Below are 12,360 nucleotides of genomic sequence, written 5' to 3' on the forward strand. Positions count from 1 at the left end.
GTATATGATCACAGGGTAAGTATTAATCCCCATTTTACAGAAAATTAAATTGAGGTCCAAGGCAAAGAAGAGTCCCTGGCTCTTTTATGACACTGAGCTAGCACAGCCTTGTGATTCTGAATAGAAGATAAGAAATTAGAACTAGTCCAAGACAGAGTCTGTTCAGTACAAAAGGAAACAGCCTCATCCCTTCCTCCTTCACTCCCTTTTCCCAGCCCTACATCTCTGCTGGGCCCTCCACTAGGCATTAGTGATATAGAGATTAGCAAGGTATGCACTGTATGAGGAAGACAAGCACATGGTCATAATTCTCGAGACAGTATGGCAATTGATCTTTAAGTCAGGCTGAGAATGCTACAAGGCTTCTCTGAGGAGTAGTTGAGACTGGTGTGAATTGCTAATCCATCTCAGTTCTTGGAGCCTGGGACATCAGTCATTCCTCAAAGGGTATGCCTAAAGGATTTGTGCTATTGAGACCATGGGCCTGAGGTCTAGGCCTGTCCCTTATAAGTAGGGCATCTGTGTTCACCTGTCATAGGCAGCTTTGGTGTAGGTTGACTCAATGATGGTGTTATTTTGGTTTCTTGCCTGCTAAGCACACTCCCTGTTAATGTCCCTGGACTGGAATAGCAGTGACCTCAACCTTTCTCCAAAGCTCAGGTCCATACCATCACTTGGACTTTGCACTCTCCAATGACTTGATCCTACACCCCTGCCTTTCCCCTCCCCCAGCACAGATATTATATTAATCAACTTAGAGCAGATGTTCTTAGGGAAGAAGTAGGTCAGGTCTGCAGACCCAAATCCAATCCAGTCTTCTCACAAAATCTTGACTAAAAAAAAAAGTGGAATTGATATTGCAATAATTAAGAGCCAAATATGACTACCACTGGTGGCAGATAACATTTCACTTTCATTAAGCAATATAAAATAGATGCGAGAATTCCCGGCTGCCACCCTGACATACCATGCTTTGCAGAATGAATCTTAAATTGCACTATGTCAGAGCTCCGGAGTTATCGGCATCATTTAATTAACTTTTTTTTTTTTTCAAAAACTAACACGTTGGAATGAAATATAAAAATGTAATCCCTGTGCAAACCCATCGCTAATGATGGCCTCTGGCAAGGCCCGAGCTGCACCTAAGCAGGAACCAGGGCACGAGACTCTCTTTGTCCCTCCCTTGAAGCCTCCTCCCTCAGCCAGAAGAAAGGGGAAGAGCAGTCAGGGGCTCCTTCCACTTTGCCTTGGAAACGTCCAGAGTGGAAAGCAGTTCTTCTCTCTTGAGGCTGTAACTTCTCCTCTGTTCCCTGATGTTAGCTTTCAGACACTTGCCTGCTGAAATTAGAAAATACTTTTGTGCATAAAAAAAAAAAAACTTGTCATACTTCTCTGGAAAGGGGTCTCCAATTAGAAGAAGTTGTTGTTACCTATAAATTTCATTTGTGGATGTTATCACAGTATTGCAGGTTACCTGTAAAAAGAATGCATATTTGGGGTCTTGCATGTGCAGGTGAGATGGGGGGAGGGAAGGTGGCATGGAGCAGGGATAGGAAATGGACAGGACTCTTAGATTTCAACAGGTCTTTGCTGAACTGCAGTTGGGAATGGGCTGGGGCTTTCTTGGTTGCTACTGACTCTATCCTGTGATGCACCTATGGCAGGTAGGTACACAGGTGGCACCACTCCCCCTTATACCCAGGAAAAACATTGCAGAGGAGTTACAGCACTCTTTACTTGCTAAGCTTGAATTTGGCTTTAGACTCCTTTAATCACTGCCTTCCTGGCAGCCATTACCAATTGGTGGGAGTTGGCACTCAAGATGTAAATTATTTGCCACCCTCCCATGTATCAGAAGTCCTATCTCACCTATTGCCAGCTGTGTCACGTAACTGCCAAATTGCCAGGTCAAAGAATTCAAGAATCCTTGTCTCCATTTTCTGGTAGCCCAAAGGAGTCCAAAATGTGGGTGCTTCGCAAGTAACTGAGCCAGGAGCTGTCAGATGGACAAAAAAGAAAAAGGAAAGGACTGCCTCTTTTGGGTCCCCTTAGACAAGCAACAAATATGTTATGTTTATCATCAATTCTTCAGCTAACTGTTTGTTCTTTTTTCCTTCTGTTTTCTTTCTATAAAGAAATAAAGAGTTTAAACATAGGTAAGACGAAGAACTCTTTCCTGTACAATTTGACATGTTTCGTTTGCTTCCTTGTGTTTGCTTTTTGTTTTGTGCTTCTTGTGTAATGTATATTTTAATGCACCAAATATAGTAACTTTTTATGTGCTAATTGTGTGTTGTGGATATGATAAGCTTTAGCGATTATGAAATGCAGTCAAAAAAGCAACCAAATAAGCTGACAGTAATTAGAATTTCTGGGAGATGCAAGTGCAGGGTAATGAACCCTCTGTGAACTTTTATCCCAACTGTTCAGTGTAGTCCATAATTGGGCTAAACAGTTGAGGCAAACTTCTGGCTTTTGTAAATGCTGGACTGGGTTCACAAACGCTTTAATGAACTGGAAACTGGTCAAAAACTCATTTTCAACTCATTAATGATTTTTCCCCTAGATATATGGTCATTTTTTTAAAAACCAAGTTAATTGCCAATCTGCTGGTCAAAATGAATTCAGCAGTCAGATGCATTGGGGATTTTCGTGGAGTTAAATCATTTTTGAGTAGCAAAAAGTTGTAACCAAACTGCCATTTTTTGCCTAAATAGCCTCTGTCATTAGATTAATCCAAAGTTATTTAAGGCCATACTGTGCAATCCACATATCTATTCACATATATATGTGCAGGCACTCACACGCTGCACCGAAATGGAGTTACATGAGTTTTGTGGAGGAAATGTGACCTTATTTTTATTTAGGAGAGGAGGAAGAAAACAAAGCCATTTCATTCAGTACTCAGGGAAATGTGTTTCCTTACTTCTTGAAATAAAACTAGGGGCTTCCTTGTAATATAGGTCAAACCTAGACAAAGAGTAGAATCAAGTTGGATGAGGCCGTCAGTCAGTGGACAGGTGATACGTAGGGAAAGTCCTCTGGCTTCTTCTCAGGCACCCCCAAATTCACTGGCTACAGGTACCCCATCTGAGCCAGACTGTAAAAAAGGAAGTAGAAGTGTTCTTCTCCATAGTCACAGACGTGGAAGCGTCACTATGCATCTGACCTGAGATTCCCTCCAAAAAATTCTTGGAATAAATGTGAGGCCACAGGAAAGAGTGGGCTCGCCAGCCAGAACTGACCTCACACCCTCAACCACTGCTCTTCTGCCAGAGATTCTGCAAAGCCTCCTCAAACCAGACTCCCTAGAAAGTCCGGAATTAATTATCTTGCTCACAGAAAGGCACGGATGTGTGGCGCCCCAATCCTTCTGTGGATCACGGCAGCTGCTATTCGTTCAGTGGCAAAGTGCAGCCTCTAATTAAGAAGTGGCACAAATTCTTCCCTTCCTGCCCTAATTTGTTTTTTCGTATATGGATAATCTCTAATGACTTAACAGCCCCCAAAAAAAAGAGTGAAAGGAGGAATGGAATGGAACCCAGGTAGCTGACTTCTCAAACGGGTTCTCTATGCTAGAAGTTTAGAAAGACTGACTTTGCATTCATTCATGTGTCTTAATAGCAACCTGAGGAAAAGCTGGAATTAAAGATGGTCTCAATTCACAAACTGTTCCTAAAACATATCTTCCTAGCTCTTTTTTACCTTAAATCAGGGGAGAACCCGAATGGTGGTGTTTTAATTAGTAATTAACCAGCTAATGCCTACAGGACCAACAGATCTAACACTAGCCTTGCTCTCACCTTCCCTTCACCTCTCCAAGCCCCCCTCCTCCTATAATGCCAAAGAACAATTGGAAAATAACTGAGAAAGAGAAGCCCATGCTCATTTTAGGCATGGCATGCCAAAACTTAGTCTAACACACAGGGACAGAGGCGTTCGCTGTTCCATCCTCAAGGTGGGAATTTTGGTCACCAGGAGGGGACAGCTTGGGCACATGTTCTGGCCCCAAATGCCAACTAGTGACAGATGCTGCCAAGGGAAGATCTGTAGGATTTTCAGGCAGAGGGGACATTACATTGACACACCTTGATTTTGTCATTTACCAAATAAGGAAGCTAAGACCCAACACAGACAAGAGGCTAACCTCACGTCACCAACTGGGTCAGAGTTGAGTTTGGAGTCTTAGTCCTGACAAAAGCTCTAGAAGTCCTGCACTGTCCTAGGTAGCATTGCATAGGGCGGCCAGAAGCCCGGCACAGAAGGAGGTCCTGGTGTCTGGCACTTACGCCTCCCTAACCCATTTCATCCGGACGAAATTGGTGATGTGTCGGTGTGGCTTAGGGGGCTGGCAGATCCTAACTCATGCCTCTGACTTCGCTGTTACCCGAGATTTGAAAACAGCACCTCCTCCCTCAGTACTTCTGTTTCTGAGCATAATATCAGCAAGACTTCCACACTGAAGTCACTTTACATGAAGTGAGGGCATCTCGTGCGCTTTTTATTCACCTGCCCACTGAGGGAAAGGAGAGAAGGTCTGAGGATGAGGAGTGGAAATGGCTCTGGGATGCTTCCCAACACAAAGACAGGAAAAGTCCAGGTTGCCCCCGTATTAATGGGATGCATAGATTAACACAAGAACTTGGTCACATGGAAATATTTCCCAATCTCACTCAAAACCCTACTGAGCCACAGGGGGAAACAGTGGAGAATGCCACATCTGTGGAGTTGGACTTGAATGACTATGCAAGTCACAGAAACAGGACCGCGGTGGGGCCTTTCCTACAGACTAAACGTAGCCACCGTATTCTAGCATGATGAGAAATGATGAGTTCTAAGGTCACACGAGGAACTTGAAGTCCAATGAGAACTTGGGACCGTGGTATGTTAAAACCCTGAGTTATTATGTTGGATTCTTTCCAGTTCACTAAAGTGGAAAGACACTAGAGAAGTAAGAGTCCTGCTAGGAATTTTTTTTGCCAGCCTCTTTGATCCAGTAGGTCATAGCCCCTTTCTCATTTCTGTGTGCGCTGCTCCTCCTACAGCAACAACCCGGCACACAAGTACTACTTGGCGGTGAACCCCGTGTCCGGTTCTCTCTACGTGTCTGACACCAACAGTCGTCGTATCTACCGTGTCAAATCTCTGAGTGGGGCCAAGGACCTAGCTGGAAATTCAGAAGTCGTGGCAGGGACCGGAGAGCAGTGCCTGCCCTTTGATGAAGCCCGCTGCGGGGACGGAGGGAAGGCTGTGGATGCCACCCTGATGAGCCCGAGAGGTAAAAGTTGTGAAGCCACAGAAAAAAAAAAGCAACCCGCCCCAAACAGAGCTCGATGCAATCTCAGCTTTCCTCTTGCTGGAACTGAATCCAACCCAGCAGTATAAAACACAACTATCCCTAGAAGAATTTAACTCTGGTAGATTGCTTGGGTGGGTGGGTGGGTGTTTTAAAAAAGCAACTTATTTGTTTAGTTGAAGCTCACCTTCTCACCCACATATGCTACAAATGGAATGTGGGATGGTTTGTGCCTGGAGATTTCTGACTGCTGCCCGTCACAGAGTTCCAGAAGCAAGTGTTATTGATTCCCCAGGCCAGAGCAGCGTCCAGTGGGGGCCCCGCCCACCCCCAGACCTCCATCTTAGACAATTGTTCTGTCAATGCTCAGTAAACAGCGACCGTTAAGAATGGGTATAATTCCAGGGGCTGGGGATGGGACAGTTCTGGGAAGGATGGATCTCTGTTTAAAAAGGACTAAAGATTCTGAAAGGTGAGGACCAGGCACTTAAGGGTTGAATACCTGTTCACATTTTTAGCTACCATGAAAGAAGCAGGCAACATGGATTTAGGATGCAAAACAAGGTGAAGATTCTAAAGAAAAAGATGCCACAGTCATCTGCAGTCCTGCTGCAACAGGGAGTGTTAGGGCCCAGTGCACCCCCAGGGCATTTGAAGTGCTGAGTGGAGTCTAAGCTGTCTTGGGGAATGCTTCCTGGAGGATGCCTTTTGAATTAGAAGTTTGTGACTGCAAGAATGATTGTTCCTCAACCTCATTTTGCAATCCGTCGTGAAGGGCATTCCAAGTAATTTCCTACTAATAATTCTAGAGCTTAAAACTTTGGAAATAACTCCTTTTCCAAAAAGACCAGTTGCAAGGTTATTTCCTCTAGTGACATTACTCTCAGTCATTTGCAACCCAAGATGCTTTCATCAGTGGGAGGGAGGTGGATGGTGATGCAGCCAGTTCTTCAGGAATTATGCATAACCCATCACGGTGCTCATGAGGAAGGGTCTTGCCTACAATGGTTGAGAACCTCTCTTCTAAGCATCATGCTAATTCATCCCAGTAGGTCGCTGGTCCAAGCGGAGAGTGCCCAGCAGGGAGTCTCCAACTCTACCTCCCACCCCAAACCCTGCACCTTTCTAGGGGACACACTCACATGGCCTGTCTTGCTCAGGTATTGCAGTGGACAAGAACGGGCTCATGTACTTTGTCGATGCCACCATGATCCGGAAGGTCGACCAGAATGGAATCATCTCCACCCTCCTGGGCTCCAATGACCTCACTGCCGTCCGCCCGCTGAGCTGCGACTCCAGCATGGACGTGGCCCAGGTGGAACTCTTCTCTCTTTCTCTCATTTGTTATAGCTGAGCAACACCTGGCTCTTGACATGAAGTTCTCACCTCCTTCCTCTCTTGCTTGGAAGTGGGTGGGAAAGGGGAGATACAGATCACAAACTTGAGTGCAGGAGGCCTGTGATGAACTAGCCAGCAAGATGGAATGGAAAACGTCATAGAGTAAAGAGAGAGAGAGATTCTGCTCAGGAAAGTGGAGCTGGTGACACACACCAGCCATAGCAGATTACAGGGTAGGGCTGCTATGTAATTACCTCTTTCTCCATCATTATTGCAGGTTTGAGACTGTACTGTACAGTGTTATATGTCAATCAGAGCTTCCCTGTTAATCAGAAATGATTGCATCCTCACTATATAAACCTTTACTCTGTGCAGTAGTAACTGGCACAGAGCCCTCCACAATGTGCCCCACCGTGTGTGTTTAGTGAGAGCAGAAACTCACTCAGTGGTAAAGCCCGAGAACAGGTGTTTATTAAATGGATCCTCAAACAACATGGAATACACGTTCACCCGTCCTGTAAGGGCCTTTATCACCGACAGTTAACCACATAAATTTCAGCTCAAATTCTACAACAGATCGGCAACTTGCTACTGAGATTTTTATGTCAAATTCCACAGAGAAGGAATTCATTTCCTTTTTTCAAGCAAGTCGTCATTTGGGAAGGGCCAGGGCCACCTTCCAAGCAGCATGTCTCTTTTGCATGAATTATAAAGGGGCACCCTCTAAATGAACATAGCCTTGCAGCCCCATGACTTGGCAAACAGAGGTCAGGTTGGATTCCAGTGGCCCCTTGTGCAGTGAACTACCTCTACAACCACACATGACTCTGACCCTGGTACAATCATGTGCGGCTGGGAGGCAACATGGCGCAAAGATCCAGTGATCCATTCTAGCCACGGCAGATACACAGTAGATATTTGTTACACAATCTACCCTCCATCATGCACACTCAGCATGGACCATGGGCAACTGATTCCATGACTGATACTTCTAGTACAGTGTGTTGGTAAAAAGCTAAGGCTTTCCCCACCTCCAGTTGCATAAAACCACTAGCAGTGCCCTGCGCAGTTAGAGGTTGGCCACGTTCGAGGCTGTTCTTTAATCTGACGCCATGCCATCTGCAGGTTCGCCTGGAGTGGCCCACAGACCTCGCCGTCAACCCCATGGACAACTCCTTGTATGTGCTAGAGAACAACGTCATCCTCCGCATCACTGAGAACCACCAAGTGAGCATCATCGCGGGACGCCCCATGCACTGCCAGGTCCCCGGCATCGACTACTCGCTCAGCAAACTGGCTATTCACTCTGCCCTGGAGTCAGCCAGCGCCATCGCCATCTCTCACACCGGGGTCCTCTACATCACCGAGACGGACGAGAAGAAAATCAACCGTCTGCGCCAGGTCACCACCAACGGGGAGATCTGCCTGTTAGCCGGGGCGGCCTCAGACTGCGACTGCAAAAACGATGTCAACTGCAACTGCTACTCGGGGGACGACGCCTACGCGACAGACGCCATCTTGAACTCCCCGTCCTCCCTCGCTGTGGCCCCTGATGGGACAATCTACATCGCAGACCTTGGGAATATTCGCATCAGGGCGGTCAGCAAGAACAAGCCCGTTCTCAACGCCTTCAACCAGTACGAGGCTGCGTCCCCCGGAGAGCAGGAGTTGTATGTCTTCAACGCCGATGGCATCCATCAGTACACCGTGAGCCTGGTGACGGGGGAGTATTTGTACAATTTCACCTACAGTGCCGACAATGATGTCACCGAGTTGATCGACAATAATGGAAATTCTCTGAAGATCCGTCGGGACAGCAGTGGCACGCCCCGCCACCTGCTCATGCCCGACAACCAAATCATCACCCTGACCGTGAGCACCAGTGGGGGACTCAAGGTCGTGTCCACGCAGAGCCTGGAGCTGAGCCTCATGACCTACGATGGGAACTCTGGCCTCCTAGCCACCAAAAGTGATGAAACGGGATGGACAACTTTCTATGAGTAAGTAGGTTTGTCAGGTATCTCCCGAGAGCCCCTGTCCTGTCCTCACTGTCATCAGGACTGGCTGTCCATGTAGCTTTTAGCATTGCTTGGTCACAGGGACTTCCTAACTTCTAATACCTCCTTGTGGTCCCGATTCATGTCCCTTCTCCCTGACTCCTAAACAATTTGCTCTACTGGGTCTCTGCCAAGAGTTTGGAATTCTTGTTGCTTGCTTGCTGTTCAAATTTCAGGATATTGGACACGTACAGCACCTGGGAGAGCCAGTGTTGATTAACTTTGCTGATTATTCATGTTTGCCATGGGTGCGGAAATTAGAACCTAAAAGGCAAGATCCCAGTGGGGCTTCTGTAATTTGCCAATAGTCCAGCATCACACTTGATTGCACAGACTGGCAGATAAACTCTGAATTTCCTCTTTAGCAGAAGCAGATCAATACAGATAAAGTGCTAGGTATATTAAAAGATGCGAGAGCTGGTCATATTTCCCCTAACAATTATCTCATGCTTAATAGTACCGTTGTTTGTTTCACCAGAAAGCTGTTTCCCCTAGTTCCTGCAGGCAGCTCTCGGCCAAACCGCTTGTGCAGCAGGTAGTAACTGGTGGGGTGCTGGTTGGAGGAAGGAGGTCACCGAGGCAAGATCCCCACAATCACTGGCTGAGACTGGGATGGAATTTACAAGTATCTGGCTCTCCTTGGTGGTGAATGGTCGGTCATGTTAGCATCTCTATTCTCAGAGCCCTTGCTTGCTTTCTGTGTAGATATAGCTGCTAGCTGAGAATGCAGTAACTTAGGGAGGGGGTGACACAAAGGGAAAGAGGGATGAGAAAGAACAGAAAACCTCCTTGTTGATCACTCCAAAGACCAGGAATGCGCACTTCTTGTTTGTATTCCAAAGAGCCTGGGAGGATGCAAAAGGAAGCTGTTGCCACCTACTGGAGATTCTGCTTTGCAGGATTGCTTTCCCTTGTTCTGGCTTCCTTCTTTGGGCAGAGCTCAGTCTTTTGACTTCTAAAGCATCCTAACATCCTTCAGGGCATTGGGACATCATCAGACTTTTCCAGCCAGTGACTCTGCTCTTGAGGACATCCATCGAGTGCCATCTTTGGCTCTCACATCAAGTTAGATTAAAGCTACATTTTAACCCAAATGCCTCCTGGATTCTCATCTTGCCTCCTGGCAGCTTTGAAAGACCCAGTGTATTTCAGAGATAATTTGTTGACTCACCTGACTGAATAAAAAAAATACCAGTCTCAGAGAAGCCAGACTGAATGAGGAGACTTAGTGAAAGAAGACCAAATTTAGGGGCATCCGCAGACGTGGCCTCTAACTGAGCGAGTATTGCCCGAGAGGGTTCCTCAGTTTAATGAAAACATAGGCATGATTTGTAAATTTTAAATGTGTGTCCAGAAGTCATATGGAAACTGCATAATATTTTTCTCTCTTGATCTGAGGATCAGATTTTTTTTTTCACCCTCGTAATGTGGGTAAATCCAACGATCACAAGTTCTCCATTAACAGGGTCCACATGATACAATTCTCTTTTACCTCCCAAAAAAGACGGAGTGCATTTTGGTTTTGACGCATTGTATACATGGTCAGCAAATTGGCTGTTTACTGCACTTTCTATAAAAATTGTGAGGTTTTATGAGGTTGAGACCAACCTCTCACAGCCTTGGCCAGACCCTCAGAGAAAGAAGATAAAAAATAAGGAACAAAACCATGCGGAGGCCACAGGCCATCAGAAAACAGCCCAGCCTTCAATAGGTACTTCTTTAGGGAAAATCACCCTCCCACCCTGGTGTTTGAGTGAATCCTCCCCTCTGCAAGGAGAGTGGCAATACCCACTGCTACTGCATCATGTGCAAAAAACCACATCGCACCATCATAGCTAGACAGGTCTCTCACTGCTTAGCTGTTACAACAGCCCTCTCAATGTAGGGTCTCTAATTTTTATGTTATAGATAAAGAAACTGAGGCTCAAAGAAGTGAAGTGATGCCCCCAAAGCCACTGAGTCTGTAACGAAGCAGGACTCGAACCCAGATCCCGACTGGTGTTCTGTGCATTATGCTCCAGGGTCCTGAAGCAGGGCTGTAAATAGAGGAAATCCCACCACTAGACTCCGCAAGGGAACTCTCATAGAACTTGGGGGGAGATGTAAAACCCAATATGGCCAATCCGTCAATGACTCTGGGAGCAGGAGAGAGGGATAGTGAAAAATAATTCTGTGGAATCATCCTAACCCCATCCTCTGGTGAGCCAGTTCCAGAAAACTCCGGGAAGCTCCAGTCTTGGAAGGAAGATTTCCCCAGATGTAAGCGTTTGGGTCCTGATAGAAGATGTAATCTGACCTAGGTACATCCCTGAGAGAACTCAGGTTTTCATTGCCTCCAAATGACAGGATGTTATACCAGAAAGTTTCTGGACTTTGGAACCAGGATGACAGGGGTTTGAATGCCTGTTCTGTCATATAGCTGCTGATTGACCTTGAACAAGTTACTTAACCTTTCTGAGCCTTAATTTCTACTTCTGCCAAATGGGAATGGGATGCTGCGATAATTCACTGAGCTAATATATTTTCAGAACCTAGCAAAGCTCCTGGCATATAGAAGTTCAACAAAGGGTAGGTGCTAATGGAATTTGGGGGGCAGGGTGGTAATTAAACACACTCTTGCTTCCATCCACTGGTCGGATTCCAAACAACAACTGCATAGTGGGATATAGGAGTCAGATAGAAGGAGATTTATTTTGGAAGAGCAGCGCTGAAGAATGCAGTTTGCACAACTGGTCTTCTTAGTAACTCACCTTGAATTTATCCTGCTCACCACTGGCAAGGGCAGAACGTGATTTAACAAACTTGGGGCCGAGAGGAGTAGACAGCATGCGATCCCCAAGGACAGGCCCTCCAGACAAGAGAAATGCTTTTCAAGGCATGCTCAGGTCTTTTTCCCAATCCACTACTGGAGGAGGAATGAACACCAGATCAAAGGAAGGGACGGGAGTTGTCTTACCATTTTATAGAATAAGCAGGCAGTGAAATTCATGGAGACTGGAATAGGTCCCTTTAGAAGTTAGCTTTCCTCCCCTTCTCTCTGGGCAGGAATAGATCCAACATGGGAATGTCCTTTGGAAGTCCTATTGGGCCTGCTAAATTCCCAGACAAGGGAAGAGTAGTCTGTGTCCCCAAAAGACCCAAGAATGTATTTAAAATTACAACCACCTTGTGCACACACAACCACACACGTACATTCATACTCCCCCTCCCTCTCCCTCCTCCCCTTCCCTCCCCCTCCCTCGGCTCCTTCCTTCCCTCCTTTATTTTAATCCTTAGCTCTGTCACCATCTGACAGACTCTATATTTTAATTCTTGGGGGTTTTATTTTTTTTTGGTTCTTCTTCTAGCAGTGACACATGATGAGAGCAGAGATTTGGGTCTGTTTTGTTCCCAGCCATATCCCCAATGCCTTGAAAGGTGCCACATGATAGGTGCTCGATGAGTGTTTGTTGAATAAATGAGTCAAAGGCAGCCTTCAGCCCCACCTACCTGCCTCAGCCCAGATGGTTCCATTGGGCTGGCACTGAGATCCCGTCACTGAACTCATAGCTCCTTGCTCCTCCGTACAGATTTATCTGCAAAGAGATCTGGATCAGCAAATCCTTACCCCCGTGAAGGAAGTCAGCAGAGCTGTAGGCAGCTGAAGTATCTTGGAAAGTTAAGAACATG

The 12,360-nt window shown here is 46.2% G+C and overlaps 1 protein-coding gene across 8 annotated transcripts in view; it reads left to right on the forward strand.

Annotated features, from left to right (window-relative positions):
* The window catches only part of TENM2 (teneurin transmembrane protein 2), a 652,889-nt gene that overhangs the window by 603,267 nt on the left and 37,262 nt on the right, over positions 1-12,360 (forward strand). For 7 of the 8 annotated variants that reach the window (XM_077137592.1, XM_077137599.1, XM_077137596.1 and 4 more), the window contains 4 exons: positions 2,136-2,156; positions 5,046-5,278; positions 6,457-6,611; positions 7,760-8,634. In XM_077137592.1, coding sequence (XP_076993707.1) covers positions 2,136-2,156; positions 5,046-5,278; positions 6,457-6,611; positions 7,760-8,634 — 1,284 coding nt within the window. The remainder of the gene's footprint in view (positions 1-2,135; positions 2,157-5,045; positions 5,279-6,456; positions 6,612-7,759; positions 8,635-12,360) is intronic. The other variant, XM_077137593.1, reaches the window with a different exon arrangement.

Source organism: Tamandua tetradactyla, chromosome 20, assembly GCF_023851605.1.
Source record: "Tamandua tetradactyla isolate mTamTet1 chromosome 20, mTamTet1.pri, whole genome shotgun sequence".
Lineage (NCBI taxonomy): Eukaryota > Metazoa > Chordata > Mammalia > Pilosa > Myrmecophagidae > Tamandua > Tamandua tetradactyla.